Raw genomic sequence first — 17,582 nt, 5'->3', positions numbered from 1 at the left:
AAACCAACGCCATCGAAGCTAAAGGTCACAATGCATTGTTTGGCGGCACCAAACGATGCACAGCAGCATGCAAGCAAAGGCAGCGCACATTTGAAATTTTGCCAATAATGACGTCACTTCTAATTTTCTCGCACATCACCGACGCAGTGAGTAGAAGCCTGAACATCGTCGCGGTTATAGTCAACGATTACGTCACCTTTTAATATACTAGGGCAAAAATTATTTGCATGCTTTCCCTAGAAGCACAGTAGATTCATAATATTTAATAACCTCGAATTCCAGAAAAATGGTTTTAGCTTCCCTAGAAGTCAGTTTGGAATATTTATTTGTTCATTTGTAGCGTGGCAAAGAACGCATCATGGCAAGGCCGCACGAATGCAATCAGCAGAACTCAGGCATTAGCGCTCGCGTTCAAGCCAGACACTTTTATTCACTTAGTTATTTATTTGTAATTCCTTACACGCTACAATGCATTCAGTAAGGGGAGCACGAAATTCCTGACAGGCATTGCGAACAGAATAAACAGTGAAAAAGGAAAACATGTAACCTAACTTTGTTTTCACCGTCGCCATTCCAGGTACCGGTTAGAATGTTATACAGCAAAGTGGTTTTCACGGCAGGTCAATGTCGCTCCAAAGATCCATAACGGTACTTCCCTCTGTCTTTCTCGCAATCCAAGCCTTTGTTTGCCTGATCTGATCGGGCGTAAAGTAGTTCTTCCAGTCACCCACGATTCCTTTCCTAACAAAGCCCGACCCCTCGTGCATTTCGCAGCTAGCCTCTCGCAGACTTTCTGGTAGCTTCGCGGACTCAGGAGACGTCTGGAAGGCCTTTTCGAGTACTTCTTTCACCTTGTCGATAGGTTTCTCTTTGAAGAATTTCTTCATGTTTTCCAAGCTGCAGGCGTCTAGGATCTTCCGGAGCAGAGCTTCATTATGTCGCAGAGCAGCGCCGTGCTCTTTGCTCAGGAAGTCAGCGATCCTCAGCACTTCCTTCTTAGTGTCCGCCTTGAGTTGCTCGTAAGTAAGAAACAGGACGTTGGCGTCTTGCCGGCGCTCGTACCACGGCAGCAGGTGATCGAAGTAGTCACCGTAAAGGACCTGGTCATGAAAATCAAGCACACAGTACAGACGACAATCAGGTTTGCGCGAATTTGGTGAGTGATTATCTTTGTTAAAACTAATTTATGACCTCTCGTTTTTGTTTTTGCGTGTATGCGAAATAATACAATGCTGAATCCTGCATTTGATTATCAATAATTCTGCATTATTTATCATGAGAAGTAGATTAATTAGACACGCGTCCTCAGAGCCCCCGAGATGTGCGCAATCAACTTATTCTTCTCTGTATTGCTTAGCAGCACAGCGAAGTAATTCTTATCCTATAATAAGATTAAAGTCAATGCCTGTTACCAACCAACAGCCGCCGCGTTGGCTTAGTGGTTGCAGCGTTCGGCTGCTTACCCGATAGACGCGGGTTCGATCTCGGCCGGGGCGGTCGCATTTCGATGGAGGCGAAATTCTAGAGGCCCGTGTACTGTGCGATGTCAGTGGACGTTAAAGAACATCAGTTGGACGAAATTTTCGGAGCCCTTCCTATTGCGTCCCTCATAGTATAAGTTGCTTTGGGATGTTAAACCCTCATAAACCAAGCCTCTTACCAACGTCACCCAAAATTTGTAATTCACAGTTTTCCTCACACTTCTGATTGCCATCATGTTTGGGGCACAACATCAATTTCTAAGGTCTCTAAAATCCATTTATTCTATAAATAAATGTATCGTTTCCTTTAAATAGATGCACTATAACTTGCACATTGCAGGGCTTTTCACAAAGTGGAACATAACAAAAGTCATTATCTTTGCAGTAGAGCACTTGCGTAGCTACTACTTCACCCAAAAACATTCCTACAGCCGAATAACAAATACAACAAACTTAAAACAGAATACGGCCAAATATCATACAGGCACTGAAAAACGGTGCATCCCGCTTTCCCGAAAACATTATTATCATAAATTTATCCCAGAAACATTGCTCGGCTACGGGATTCTAAGTTAGATACGGGGGTTCACATTCAATCCTCATGTCTTGCATGAATTATCATTTTAAGCGCTGTGGTATACATTATTCTTGTGATCTGAAGCAATTCCGAAAATGTTTCTATTCCGTCCACCAATATGTAAACGGGGGCCGCGGACCACTCAAGCTGTGAAATAACGGCTTTTACCTTGGCTCCCGTCATTAACTAGTGAACGGACCCCAAAAAATGAACTGAAACTCGGTGATCGACCCGCCACGGTGGCTCAGTGGTTAGAGCGTACGACTACTGATCCGGAGTTCCCGGGTTCGAACCCGACCGCGGCGGCTGCGTTTTTATGGAGAAAAAGCGCTAAGGCGCCCGTGTGCTGTGCGATGTCAGTGCACTTTAAAGATCCCCAGGTGGTCTAAATTATTCCGGAGCCCTCCACTACGGCACCTCCTTCTCCCTTTCTTCTTTCACTCCCTCCTTTATCCCTTCCCTTACGGCGCTGTTCGGGTGTCCAACGATATATGAGACAGATACTGCGCCATTTCTTTTCCCCCAAAACCAATTATTATTAAACCTCAGTGATCGCTTTCAAAAGCACAATATACGCAAGTGACATCAATTCTCTTACCATGATGATGGTCAATCTACTAAACAACGATGATGTCGACACGAAAAGCATTATAACGCATATTTTTTAACACTGATATGGACTAAGAAATTATGTTAATAACTTCTGCAAAACCGGTCGTGTGTGATCAGTAAGCGTGTGTTACCAAAATATGGTAAAAATGGGAATAAACGCGAAGGGTTTATGTGGATAGAGTGTTGACGTTCAAGTTAATTGCTTTGTAAAGTGGCTTCAGCGTATTCGTAGGACCAACGAAGGCCAGGATAAACGAGCTCGTGGCACGGGAACGGTTTGTAAGGTCAGACCAACAATTAAATGTGTAATCGTTAGATCACAGAAGAGTTCATAATATTAACAGAATTATTAAACATCGCTCCCACCTGGTGATAAAAGGTCCTTTATTCGCACCTTGAATCTGTACGAAAGCAATTTAGTCAATTAGGAAACAAGAAATCGTGGAGTTGAACTTCCAGAAGCACCGATGGAATACTAGGAACCCCGCAGTGGACGACTCCTGGTTAATTGCATCCACTCTAAACCTTTACTGTCTGCTTAAATCTCTCATCACAATGTTGTTTTTGCACTTCGCGTCGATCGCAAAGGTTCCACCGCGGCGGGTTCTTTGAGTGGGTTATTTTTTACGAGGACTGCGAGCCGTAACATATGGTCACAGCTGGTGGCTTTAAGTCACGCCTGCTCACGTTGTAGCGAGCAGAAAAATGGTAGAATAAATAAACTCTCATGAAAATTCTTGATATCCTACATAAAACACAAAAAAGAAATAATACATGAATACATGCACTAACCTACCTACTTTTAAACAGGAACAGGAAGTGAACACAGATATTAAAAAGAATATTCCCCCAGGGAAGTAAGAAACAAACAAGGCTGAATTGGTGGCGAAGCCTCCTGCATAATCCACGTGGAGAACGTCTCACCAAACACACAAAAAAAATTGTAAATCGCAACGAAGAACTTGCGAGGAAAGAACACATGGGGCCAATAGTAGCAACTCACCTTTCGAGACAGGAACAGGGAGAGAAACCTTTCAAACGACACGTCGGTGAACGACTTGGGCGTGAGTCCCTTGAGGAAGTGGTAGTAGGACACGGCGCAGTCATAAGGGTTTCTAGCAACGTAAATGTACTTTGCCGACTCAACGGGTCGAAAAACGCTAGGTGGCAGGTGCGTCATTATCGGTCCGCTTTTTGAAGGATTCTCGGCGGCTGCTGCTCCTACCATTTCCAAGTAAGGACTCATGAGATTGAATTCGCCGAAGTTTCTTGGCTGCTTTGCTTCGTTCAAGATGTTGTAGACAATGAAGCGTGCCCAATTCGTGCCGCATTTAGGGTATGTAACGAGAAACACGTCCCCGGGGCGCGGCTTGTACTTGATGGCCGACCGGATTGTTTCATCGCGAAATATTCGGTGCATCCACACGCCTTCCACGTCTCGGTACGGTCCTTCGTCCATTGTGGCACCTTTTTCTGCCCCTAGAAACACAATAAGCAGTCATGGTACAAGTCAATTTTAGGGCCATGCATATTACTGGCAAAGTACACTATAGCTTGCAGATCAAACTGTCGCAAATACGGTCAGTTCTGAGAACAGCCAAACGCCTATGCTTAAGTAGGGCGTGAGTATGGATTCGTTGTTGCTGACTAACGCACCGCGTATAACAAAATTGATCGACATGGACGCATAAGTTTTCATTTGCACTTATGTAATGGCTTATGGTAACATATCTATTGCATAAACTTTGAATCGGCATCTCTCTTGGCTAAGTAACAAATTCACTGGAAAACAACTGCATAAAAAATAGCCCAATGCTCTTCTGGCAGTAAAACGGCCACAAATCGAAGCCCCTAGGCTGGGAGTTCCATGAAACTACACCGCCTGCAAATGAGAAGTCAGAACGTTCGCCCAAGTAAAATAGAGGAATCAATTTTGCTCTTAACCATTTACACGGGAGACAATACTCATTTTGTTTGTTGCTTGTTATTTTATTTTTACTGAAATTATTGGACGAAACTACTTCGACGCCATTGAGACACGTACGTTCAATAAACAAGCTAGAGTTATTTCAAGCATTTTTTATCGCAATGGGAACGTTGGTGCATTGGCGTATTTCCATTATACATTAATTAGAATTCAATTTGAAACAGTAATTGTCGGTGAACTTTGTTGGCCGTATGTCAGTGCTTAACGTACGTGTAAAATTTCAAAAAATTCTAGAGATCGCAAAAATCTGTTACCTTCCGATCTCCCTTCTAGGTGTACAGCATACCCATGAGTATATGCTGCCGTATTGTCATCAATCAAAAAATGCAGAACCTACGTTTTCTGTAGAATAAATACTACTACGCTCCAGTGCACTACGGTATTGCGGTGTTTTGTTTTCTCTAATGCTCATGGTCCTAGAAAAATGGCATCCTACCCTAAAAAAATTTGGTTCACAGCTTTTTAGGTGAGGCGCCGTCAGAACTGCTAGAAATCATAAATGTCAACTTCGCGAAAACAAATTTTCTTTTTTTTTGGGGAAAGACGAAGGCTTTAACGGAAATTTTGCTAGGTTGAAAATGTCTAGGGCTTGAGGGCGTGCTTTAAAGATCCAGTGCTCTGCGGATCACATCTACTACCGATAATGTTGGCACAATTACGATAAACACATAAAATTATGAGCCGTCTGGGACGTCAGCTGCAGTTTGCACCCTTTTTTTACTTCCCAGCAACATGTTCTTAATTAGGGTGATTTGCACAAACTGTCCGGAATATATAATTCTATTTAGGATGCGAAGCTTTATTACTAAACCAGACCTATGTTCAAAACTTTTTGCACTTTATCTACAAAACGTTTTAAGAACTACAAGGTAATTACAATGGAACTGAAGTATATTACAGTATTCCGCTCGAACCTTTCCTTTGTCACCTTTCATTTGGTGGCAACAACTTCTGCAACCTGAGCTGAGAGCTTGAAAGCAGCTCAACCGCTCGTTCTGGCTCACGAGTCTCGTATGATGCAGTTGTCTGGAACTCTATGTTAACGCCAACTCTACCATATGTTTTATTCTTGAGAGGAGCCATTGATTTTACGCTTTATTATAAGAACATGTTAGCTTCAGGCTTATAGAGTTATGCTACGCGCGATTGCAATATGTCTGACATTTACAACGACCATATTTACTTAAAAAGAAAAAGCAAAAAAGAAAGATTTACCGGGAAACCTGGATGCGTTACTTCTGACGGCCTTCTCCACTGACTTTGGTAGTCTCTCTTCTTTTGGTGCGTTCCGCTGCTAGGATTGAAGATGGTGGCTCCAAACCAGCTACAGCCTTTACAGTGGCGTATGGAAACCGTACTGCGATACCGTTGCGCCACAAGAGCCGCAAGGCGAACGGGTAAGATTGCGCGCCATCTAGCGCCATTGTCTCCAGGTAGGAGGAGGGGTGTGCTCTCGAGTGCTGTTGCCGATAGCCCTGTTTTGGCGCCCCGTATCGATATCGAGGTAAAGTAGTCGGACTCAAGATAGCGACGTCGGATGTTGGTTCGTGCGCTACAAAGGCTAGTAGATAAGACATCCCTTCAGCCGCAGACAGAGCTCTAGCGTTCGCCTGATTTTGTGGTGAACAACGGTTCGTTACGAAAATATATACGGAGCTCTCAATTAAACAGTCTCATGGTGCGCAGTGCACTGTGTGTGGGAAGTTGAAATCTATTACCCCCGTGACCAGTGTCTATTAGCTTGTTCTTTAACAATCCCATGGTGACCTCTTAAAACCAGAAGCGAGATGTCTTTCGGGGTCAAGGTGGATTCCCTCATGAATCGACTAATTATATCTGTCGAAAACCAGATATTTTACATATAGCAAGACTCAGATGTAATCACTTTTCTTTCAATGATCACCTGATGAAACGGCCCCTTGGAGATGTGTAGGAAGCAATGCAGTCGGCCAGCATTTGTATATGAGATGTCTGACTGCGGCAGCCAGCGCATTCGTAATAATTTTTGAGGACTCCTTTTCGAAGGCTTCAGAAGCAGAAATTGATGGAGATATCAGTGCATCCAGATGCGTCATCCATCGATGGCAAATTTCGCTGCCGAAAATTTCATCTTTAAAAGTGACGCTGCTGATTGCGGCTTAGCTTCAGAATTCTGAGTGTTTGTAGTGAATGCGTGATCTGAAAGGCACAAAACTGGAACACGAATAAGTCAGAGGCCGGGATGAGGCACTCTTAAAGGAATTTTTTTTCTTTACAGTGGTGCACTATAACCTCAAAACCGTACACTTCAACGATCGCAGTGCAGCATAATGCATACCACTGCAATACAGTTCGAAACGACGGCTAAGAAGCCAGTTGCGAGTGTAAACAGGCTTGCCCCTAAAACAAGTCAGCGGCGCACTTCGGATGGATACAGCGCAGTCTGATGTCGGTAAGTTGATAACTTCGCACGGGAGTGTCGTCTATTTAGTAAAGAAGGCTAAAAAGGCAAGGATGCTTTGCTTATTGGTGTCTGCTTCGGGCAGGATCTATCTCCGACATTTAATTTCATCTCAATGTCTATTTCAATCACATTAGGAAACGACTATCATTTGTGACACTTATAAGCATAAAACGCATTTTTTATGCTACACACGCAATATCCAGGAACAAAGCATTTTAAACAACGTTACTTTTTTCTTCTCAGCAATATTGCAAAATAACTGCGGGTTATTCCACGTGCAATATAATTTTCCTTAGAGACTTTCTCGGAATCTAGAAAGCCGGCCCTAAAATCACGGAATAAGAGTATCCAAAAAATGGGGTCAAATCCTCCACTCCGGAATTTCTTGTCAAGAACGTGTACAGAGGTACGCGCTTTGATCTCTTGTTTTGCTCTATTTCTAGCTCTGCTTCTTTTTTGTCGACTAAAGCTTTTCTTTTTGACGGTTAATCGTACAAATTTATTTTCACCGCAATTTGCGATTGCGACTATAACAGCCAGGTTTTTGCGCTGTTGTTTTCATCTGTTTTCTTTCTTATATATTCCTTCTGGCCCTCTACAACTAAGTCTCCACAGGCGCCCGCTACGCACGAGCTGGCATCGGTACTCGTGACGCACCCCTCTGCTGCTGTCCGGAAGGTGCGGTGAGCATCACTCACCGCATTATTCTCCCAGACATAGAAATAACACTCCAGGATAAGACTCTGCAACTAATACGGTACACACTAAAGTGTTCAGAGCATCGTCTTCGGCCTAAATGGTAGTTTTACACCACTAAGCAGGCGTTAGCATGCGTTTCAAACATAGTTAAAAGTGAGTGCTTTGTGTTTATTCAGCATAAATTAATTTCCCAAAGCATCTGTTACGACCCCTTCCTTCGCTTTGGTGAGTTTTATTGCGCGAAGTTTTTCTTCTTCTGGAGGTTACTGGGTTGCACGAGGTGAAGATTCCTTGCAGTGCTTTACCAGGTAAAAAGCACCGGAAATCTACTTCTTTTTTTCTAGTGCCACGCGTATCAGAAAAACTATACCAAAGCTGCAACCTTGATATTTTTAGCATGTTACGGTAAGTATAAATCATTCCAAAGCGTCATTACTTCACTGCCATGAGTCTTTTCTGTTATCCAAGTCTTCATCAGTTTAATCTGCTCCGGCCTGAAATAGTTTTTCCAGTCACCCACAATTCCTTGCCGGACAACACTAAATCTCTAATGCGTCTCGACGGATTCTATCTCCATTTTCGACAACAGAGCAAACCCATGACAAGACTTTTTTTACGCCATTTCCACCATTTTGCTCATCCGCTCAGTTGCCTTGCCCTTCAAGAAAGCTCTCATGTTTTCTAAACTACAAGCGTCCAAAACTCTTTGAACTAGCGCTTCATCTTGTTCCAAGGTGGCACCGTGCTCTTCGCCGAGGAAGCTCCCTATTCTCAGGACTTGTGCCCTAGTGTCGGCTTTCAGCTGCTCATAGTTCAGGAACAGAACGTTGGCGTCACGTTGGTGTTCATACCACGGAGTAAGTGCTCGAAATAGTCTCCGTAGAGAACTTCACATAAGAAAATAAGCGTGTTCAGGTCAGTGAAAAGGATTTTTCAGTTCACGCTGTGCGCTCATTTGTTTCCCTCAGCATGTAAAACGATATCGTCAAGCTCACTTTATTTTTGGTCTTCTTGGGCGCTAAGCATCAATACAGATTGGCTGAGTAAGAACTGTGGTGGTCTCGCAGCTCACGCAATGGAAAACATTTTGCCGACGTGCATTCATTTCTGAATAATTGGAACACGAATTTATGGTGGTCATGGACGCAAGTACGATGTGAAGATTCTTTTCCTTTATGAGCAAGAAATAGCCACGCGCACCCCTTCTCATGCCACTCTACTCGCTACCACTGGTCTTCAAACGTTATCAATAATACCTACCAGAAGATCGATTAAAGTTCCTGTTGCCGCGGTGGCTCAGTGGTTAGGGCGCTTGGCTACTGATCCGGAGTAGCCGGGTTCTAACCCGAGCGCGGCGGCCGCGTTTCGGTGGAGGCGAAGCGCTATTGCGCCTGTGTGCTGTGCGATGTGAGTGCACGTTAATGATACCCAGGTGGTCGAAATTATTCCGGAGACATCCACTACCGCACCTCTTTCTTCCTTTCTTCTTTCACTCCCTCCTTTATCCCTTTCTTTACGACGCGTTTCAGGTGTCCGCCGATATGTGAGACTGATACTGCGCCATTTCTTTCCCCCAAAACGAATTTTATTTTATTTACATCCGCCACAACGCTTACACGACAGGCGGTGGTAAATATACTACGTTCCCCCAGAAGTGCTGATCAACGCAGCAGCATGATCACTTATTGTCGGAATGGCCTTATAGTATCGTCGCCTTTTAATGCTCATTCTTTCCAACAGCCCTAAAGGAATCGAAACTTCTGGACCCTTTTGTCACACGTGAAAGTTAGTTGATCAAGCTCAACAGACGGTTAGAGGCCATCGTCGAAGCTTATGTGGAAACTCACGCTTTCTACTGTTTTTTTTCCTGAGCTTTTCTTTTCTTTTTTCGTAATTATCGCTTGTCGCTCAGACCTCGTTGCCTGAAGTGCAGTTCCCTTTTTCTAGCGTAATCTATAATCCACAAAATGCATTGCTTCGATTCTGGAGAGAGAAATTTAGGCGGCGCATCCTCTGTGTCTCCCGCGAAACTAGATTACAACTCGTGGAAAAAAAAAAAAAGCCAGCGCGAAGGATGGAGACACAGAACCGGAACACAGGAGGACGCTGTATTCCTGTCCTGTGTCTCCATCTTTTGCGTTGGTTTTCTTTCTATATTCATGTACCGATTCGCCCAGCTCTCCTGTCTACTGAATCCTCGACTGCTTTTTTCTTACTTTATGTTTTCCTACCACTGCACCGAAGAGCTATTGTCCCCGGACCATTCTCTGATATAGCTGCTCCTATTGGCTATGATTTTCAATCTATGCCCGCATCCTGCGCTCGAGAACAAGAGTGGCGGTATCGTAAATAAACGAAAAAATTGAGATTTCTTGTCATGCTTGTGGTGCCTGTCGTTTGCTTAGGTCAAAAGTAGTAAATATATACCATCAATAGTTCATAAACCCTTCTCACCATCCCATATCGACAGAGCAAGGCTCAAGTTAGTTCGAGTCGTATCGTCCATGCAGCAATCATTTTGCCTCACGCGAACCATGTTGTAGGCTCCCGGTGCTCGACGAGTAACCCGGAAACGGGAACGCTTTAAAATATCCAATAGTGCCGCATCTAAAGGAAAGGTGATTCTCCACAAGGTTTAAAAACTTTTTGCACTACCCTGTTCAACACAAGTCGACTAATTCGATAGGACCATAAACCTCACAACTGGACCATATGGGAGTACACAAAATAAAGTGAAGAAAGGTAAAGGGGTCTTCATACGAGTGCGCAAAAGAAGACAAGTCCTCTTGTCGAAGCGTTGGCTAGGGAACTGAGGCGCCCCCTCAGCTATTGTTGTCTTTGTTTTGTACTGTCCACAATCCCATCTCCTTGCCCACTCTCTACCGTGGATACAAAATGCTAGAGAACTTTTCAAGACGATTTACTCAGATGTTCTTTCTCTCCTCTATTTTTGGATCGTTATTTCTTTATTTGCTCAGTACGCATAGTGCCTTTGGCTCAAGAAGCGTACGAAACATCAGTTTTACCTTTCCGGAAAGGAAGAGTGGAAGGAACGTCTGGAAGGAGACGTCCGTGTAAGTTTGTGGTTTGAGGCCCTTGAGGAAATGGTAGTTCGAGACGGCACAGTCGTAAGGGTTCCTGGCAACGTAGATGTACTTTGCGCATTCGGCTGGTCGAAAGACGCTAAACGGCAGGTGAGTGATTATAGGACCGGTTCTCGACGGGGTTTCAGCCGCTGCCGCTCCAGTTACTTCGATGAAGGGGCACATGAGACTGAATTCGCCGATGTCCGTTGTGGGTTCAGCGCGAGTCAAGATGTTCCAGATGATGAACTGAGTCCAGTTTGTGTCACATTTAGGGTCCGTCACAAGAATGATATCTCCTGCTCGTGGTTTGTAGCTGATCGCTGACTTGATCGCCTCGTCGCGAACGAAAATGAGCACCGGCACGCCGTACTGTGCACAACAGCGTACTGTGCACAACAGCCTGACATCCATCTCAACTGTTTCCAAAGCAATGGAAGAATGATGACTTCTTTGGGATATTAAGTGTTTTACTAATAGGCTTTGCTGATCAATTCGACGCCACAGCGTGGTGTCGAGTTCGAAGAAAGCGCCAATAAAAGTGGGTGAAAAGTTTATTTCCTTGCGGATTTTACTGATGATCTTTTATGCAGTGCGCAACGACAACATTCAGAATATCAGGTGCGATTTATTCGCTGTTTTATGTATTTTGTGTTTTTGAGCGAATAAAAGCGCAGTACCAGGAAACGAGCACTGCGGTCTTTACTGTCTATGCTTCTACCCATATGCCGCCGCGGTGTCTCAGCGGTTTTGGAACTCCCCTTCTGACCCATAAGACGCGGGTTCGATCCCAACCGCGACGGTCGAATTTTGGTGAAGGAAAAATTCCAGAGGCCCGTGTACTGTGCAATGTCAGTGCACGTTAAAGAACCCTAGGTGGTTGAAATTTCGGAGCCCTCCAATATACAGCGTCCCTCATAGCCTGAGCCGGTTCTGGACGGTAAACCCCCATAAAACCAAAAAGCTTCTACCAGTGGCCATAGTCTCCCCGCAGTAGTAAACCACTGCTGCGACCTCTCTTTTTCATGCTGTCTACCTACAATGATTCCAAGCGCATGCTGCCAGTTGGACTAACGCTTTCACACAGATATGCGGGCACTAAGTTTTCTTTCTCATGTATTTCTGGATTCCGTTTTCATAATTTACCAATTCCGCCATGAATGGCGCAAAATGTCTTGGCCGGGAATAGTACTAAGGCTGCAGAGCCGAAAAAGTTTGAAAAAAATAAGCGCCTACACCACAATAATCCTTAGGGAAACTGAGTTGAATAATTCATTATCAAGTAAACCCAGATGCTCTCAATTAAGAAAGAACGCACTACTATATAATGGGCGTAAAGTGGAGAGCGAAAATTATTAGCAGAAATAATGACGGCCGGATCGTTATCACGTTTGCGAAGAGCGCCGGCCGACTGGCAGCGACTTTTGTCAAGGGCGGCGCTTTCCAAGCGCCCGAGTGACACGGTGGTGCCATAGGCGTTAGGAGGTGCTCCGTGACTCTACTTATGACCTTTCTTACTTATCTCTGTCGTCGTGCCCATAGTCATCTGCGTTTTTATTACTGTTTTTTTTTCATAAGCATGCCTTTCATAGCAAAAAAAATAAAAAAGAAATTACGCAAGCGTTGACTGTCTGCTCAACTCCCCTTGACCCCAAGATTGAACACGGCCTGGAAATCTCGTTATTGGCATGTTCGTTTTTATTGCTCCGGTGAGATGATCAGTTATTTGCGATAATCCTTATTACTCCTACTTATACACCGAGTGGAGAATGTACACCTATCTTTAGTGCTGGTATTAAATTTGTATCACGCGCAGTCAACTTGTTTGCAGTTTCCTATCGTCACATTCACTGGAACCGTTTCAAAACTCGCTTTAAATCCTGCGCCATCTTGGCGTCGAGAGCGTTTCCAGATAGAATGGGAAAGGTAAAACTATTTTTTGAAATAGGCATAGGGCTGAAAAAAATGTATTCTATTTCCGGAAAAAATGCTGAGAACGAGTTTAATTTATCAGAGGCAATGATTAAAGCCGTTCATATATTCAATATTTGTTTAATCATACCTTGTCTGTTATGCGACGAATTCTAACGCATAATCATTGCCTTAAACAGGAACTCACACCCCCATGCAGCGACGCGATTTGGAGGACTGCAGATGGAATGTCACTGTTTTCTGGCCTAGTGCTTAGTGAAAGCATTGTACCAAAGTGCACACCTGCATACCAAATGCCCCCTTTGCCACCTCTTTCAGGTTAAGTATTTACGGCTCAGACTATATAGAGAGCTCAACGCGGCAAGGAAAGCTCTCTATCTGCCAACAAAGAATATCGGAGTATTCGCCAGTCCTCCTGTGACTGACCTATCTACTTCTGATGCCAGCATGACCCTTAGAGAATGGCTCTACATTTATCCATGCCAACACATACAATTTCTCTCAGCGCGAGCGAACAGAAAATATCTCAAAATGAAGCCTGTTGCTTGCATTTGAACGTATAATATAGCTATTATCTAGACGTGAGACGATCCGAAATTGTGGCTAGTAAATAGAAATCGGAGGTATTGGCTCGGAAATAGAAAACACTAAACCCAACCTGGGATACAGCTTAATCTGATCGCTGAAAAAGTTTCATAGCAGGAAGGTTATAAGTAAGTCTGTTTTGGCTATTAACATTTGCTAAGAAACGTTTCACAGTTACTCTCAGCCTGCTATGTTCTCCGGTACAAAGTGCGCACCACGGTTGTAACGAATGCATACCGCTTAGCCGAAAATATACGTCTCTTCAGTGGCGCGTTAACTACGTGCCTGATGTTAGAAGTTGTAGCTGACTTAGCAGACATTCCTGCTCACGGTAGGTCGCAGTCTTTCCACAGCGTCATTACCTCAGTACCTTTACATTTTTTCGCTATCCAAGCCTTAGTTTGCGCTGTCTGATCGGACGTGAAGCAGTCTCGCCAATCGCCCACATTTCCTTTCCGCACAAATCCTGCCTCCTCGTCCATCTGAAGCACTTGTGTCTTGGTATCGGACTTAATCTGCTCTTAGGTGATGAACAAAACGTTGGCATCATGACGATGATCATACCAAGGAGGAAAGTGATCAAAGTAGTCACCGTAGATTAACTGCGATAAGATGCGACTACTTCAATCAAAAAACAAAAATTTGGCGAGTTGCGCATCATCCAAGCTCATCTGTTTTTAAAGCGGCATGCGATGGTTAGAACTGAAAAAACACTGCAGGTTTGAGTTTACCGCACACCATTCTCTGCGACTATAGACAGTTCATTCGTCAGGAACAAGTGACGCAGTCGAGAACCACATAACGTACCGTCTTTGCCAAAAGTAACCAATCAACGAGTTTTCCTTCCTAACCTTAGAGCACACACTTAACGTAGCTCCTAAGGAAAAACGCTAAGGCGCCCGTGTGCTATGCGATGTCAGTGCACGTTAAAGATCCACAGGTGGTCGAAATTATTCCGGCGCCCTCCACTACTGCACCTCATTCTTCCTTTCTTCTTTCACTCCCTCCCTTATCCCTTCCCTTACGGCGCGGTTCAGGTGTCCAACGATATATGAGACAGATACTGCGCCATTTCCTTTCCCCAAAAACCAATTAAAATTAAAAAAAAGAAAAGTAGAAACCGTCGCCTTATATTTAGGGACCTTTTGATCAATAGCAGTACGATAAGGGCTCTAAAATACTACTGTAATGCAAATCCCATTGCTGCTTTCATCTGGCAAAGGGGTACATATAGAAATCCAGTTTCAGTAATTTACTTGCTTACAACATAGATTTAGGATGCTTATGATATGACCAAGCAACGCTGCCATCAAAATGCTTACTGCAAGAATGACAAGCGCTAACAAGGCGGTGACTGCATTTTCTACTACCAAAGTACTGATGCGTTTACTCAATTTGAACTTCCGGTTGAAACGTGACGAGCCATTAACGTCGGCTTACCTGCCCATTCAAGAAGAGAGAAAGGAACCTTCCCAACGTGATGTCGGTGACAGTCTTCGGCGTGAGACCCTTGATGAAATGGTAGTAAGAGACAGCGCAGTCGTAAGGATTCCTTGCCACGTACATGTACATCGCATGCTCAATCGAGCGGAAAACTCATTAGAAGTTTTGTCATGATGGGTCCCATTCGCACGCCTTATAATATTTGAAATGATGACCTGCATCTAGTTGGTGCCACACTTAGGGTAGGTTACGGTTATTATGTCACCTTTCCGTGGCTTGTATTTGATGGCTGAACGGATAGGTTCCTCACGGAAAAATGTGTGCATCCACACACCGTTGACGTCTCTGTACGACTCTTCGTCCACAGTCACCATATTCTGTGCCAGTGGAAAGTCTGCGAGGGAGTGAAATATCATTCAATAATGGGTTTCCTCAAGGACGTCCACCCTGAGCTCTTTAGTTATTTACTCTATGAGGATAAGAGAAAAGTCACCAATACTTATCAGTTTGTTAGGGCGGCTCTAAACTGGAAGGACATTCTTTACAAGCGGCAGTATGACCTTAGAGGGCGCTATCATAACGAAAATAAAGGTAACAAGACAAGCGAACCACGCCACCAGTAGGAAACAAATTGCCATATTTCTTCAGGTAAATTACCTCGGTCTGGAGTAACAGACTATTGAGACATATATTAAATAAATTCACAGAACATAACAACACAGCAGAAGCCCGGCGCCACCTGAAAACAGAGTACGCCATCGAAGGAAAGGAAGGGGTTGACTTTTCAAGCAGCGCAAGTCCTACTGCAGCAATACAGATTGCTGCAAGGATAAGGCGAAAATAGTGAGGAACTCTCACAGCATAAGAGTCTTCTAGTTCACAACTTGCAATTGATTTAGGAAATGTTCAGTGTGTAACGTCAATAATGAAATATTACTAAATTGGAGCGAATGAAGAAATATGTGTTTAACTTAACAGGAATAAAACACAACTTTGAATGCGGCAGCAGTAACGCCGTATCAAACGTTTCAAAGTGAACTGAAAATACTAAAAGAGATTTGGTCGCTCCAACTTGATACCCAGAATGTTCAACACTATTGCGGAGTAGTGTCGCAGTCGCATAACCAGGCAGATTGACAACTAGGAAGCTAATAGCACGCACGAGCCGTTTGCAGGCCGAGCAGGTTACATGATCAAAATAAAGTGTAACACCACCGTAAAATACTCAAATCACACTTCAACTAGTTCTTGTACGTGCTTTTACCTTAGAGAAACATCCGACTTCGGGGCAGTTGTTCCGAGTACGTGTTTCCGTGGCAGCGGCTACAGACTACATTGAAAGAATTTCCCGACAAGGAAAAGACGACGCAACCTTCGTAGACATATGAGAAGTAATGACGAAGTACTCGCTGCGTGTCCTTCACACCAACCAGTGCACGTGCAGTGGACGCGTGCGTACTTCCCTCGATTGTACGCGCGCCTCGAGCGGCGGGTAAGAGTAGGCTGCGGTGTCAATACTGCCATCTCGTTGATAGCAGGTCTGCTTCAGCGGAACAAGAGTTAGAACTGAAAGAGGAGAACCCCGCCATAAACGGTGGATCTAAGGGACCCACCGAGTTCACAGACAGGAGGGGAGGGGGGGGGGGGGCAAGCAGTTTATCAAATATCGTATTTACCACCACCAGTAGCGGCCGTAAATTGTCTCGGGATGCGCTTTAGCCTACTAAAGGCAAGAAGAGCGGGTCCTATCTATTCCCCCTGCAGGAAGCTTCTCTGATTTGTACTGCGCACTGCACTGATTCGCAATACAAACTTTGTTTCGGTCTGTTTCATTTTTGTCTTGCCTTAAAGACCCCTTCCGGGGTGTTACATATTTGAGGAGATTGCATATAAATGATGATTGCAAATTTTGCAAGTGGCGGTCGTCGCAAGCGGTGATGGGCAGGATATGGGAAGGGCGTTGCAGTTGATAGCTGTTCGGGAAATAATAAGCCAGCAACCGGAGCGGTCGTAGTTAGTGGTCAAGTAATATGAAAAGGATGCTTCGTGGGGTGACATGTCCCTGCTGGTGAGTTTATGCAGGGGTGATGATTGAGCAAACTCTCGCTGCTAAAACGGGCTAAAGGCTAACGTTAGCCTTTACTTTTCGCCTTACCGTTTTGCCACGTTACGCCGGCGCAGCCGGCATTCGATTCCGCCACCTCGCGCTGAGCAGCCGGACAACTTTGCCACAGGCCAATAGCGGCTGATGTATGAGACGTAGACGAACACTGAAGAGCCCAAGTAAAGCTGCAAATGGGGCTAGTTGCTTTTTCATGTTTGGCTTGAGTTGTTTCAAGCCTTTTGCATGGAGTCAGAAAATGAAGGCACGTGCTTAAAAGCACTTCAGTCATGTTCACAAAGCGGGAAATCGACGTCTTCAGGAAGTGAAAAATCTGAACCCGCCACACATCCCCACAAACAGCAGACAAAAACAAGTTTACTCACGGTCCATGACGCAACCATTTTTGAACTGCTCTTTCATTTTATTTTTCTTTAACAAGTACTATAGAATGAATTTCCCGCGCTGTAAAACCAGTTGACAGTTTGCGACCTTACTGTATGTGTTGCTTTTGTGTCTGGTGTTGTTCGTGCCCATGCATCACCTTTGCACCAACTAGCCCAGCAACAAGTTCTAATTGAGGAGGACCAGCGCTGCCTTCATTGGCGATGAAAGCCGACTTTAGGAAAGATTAACAGT

At 44.4% G+C, this 17,582-nt stretch overlaps 1 protein-coding gene and 2 pseudogenes across 1 annotated transcript; all 3 read right to left on the bottom strand.

Moving 5' to 3' along the window:
• Window positions 1-398: 398 nt before the first annotated feature.
• LOC144132857 (sulfotransferase 1B1-like) lies at window positions 399-6,043 on the bottom strand. Its single transcript, XM_077665560.1, has 3 exons — window positions 5,873-6,043; window positions 3,674-4,149; window positions 399-1,100 (listed from the first exon to the last, which is right to left on the bottom strand). The coding sequence occupies exons 2-3, from the start codon at window positions 4,127-4,129 to the stop codon at window positions 612-614; spliced, it is 945 nt and encodes a 314-aa protein (XP_077521686.1). The 5' UTR covers window positions 4,130-4,149; window positions 5,873-6,043; the 3' UTR covers window positions 399-611.
• Window positions 6,044-8,199: 2,156 nt separating this feature from the next.
• LOC144134290 (sulfotransferase ssu-1-like) lies at window positions 8,200-11,296 on the bottom strand (annotated as a pseudogene).
• A 2,429-nt stretch (window positions 11,297-13,725) lies between these two features.
• Window positions 13,726-15,865, bottom strand: LOC144134289 (sulfotransferase ssu-1-like; annotated as a pseudogene).
• Between the last annotated feature and the right edge of the window lie 1,717 nt (window positions 15,866-17,582).

This window comes from Amblyomma americanum, chromosome 5 (assembly GCF_052857255.1).
Source record: "Amblyomma americanum isolate KBUSLIRL-KWMA chromosome 5, ASM5285725v1, whole genome shotgun sequence".
NCBI lineage: Eukaryota > Metazoa > Arthropoda > Arachnida > Ixodida > Ixodidae > Amblyomma > Amblyomma americanum.
This window is presented reverse-complemented; position numbering and strand designations above follow the sequence as displayed.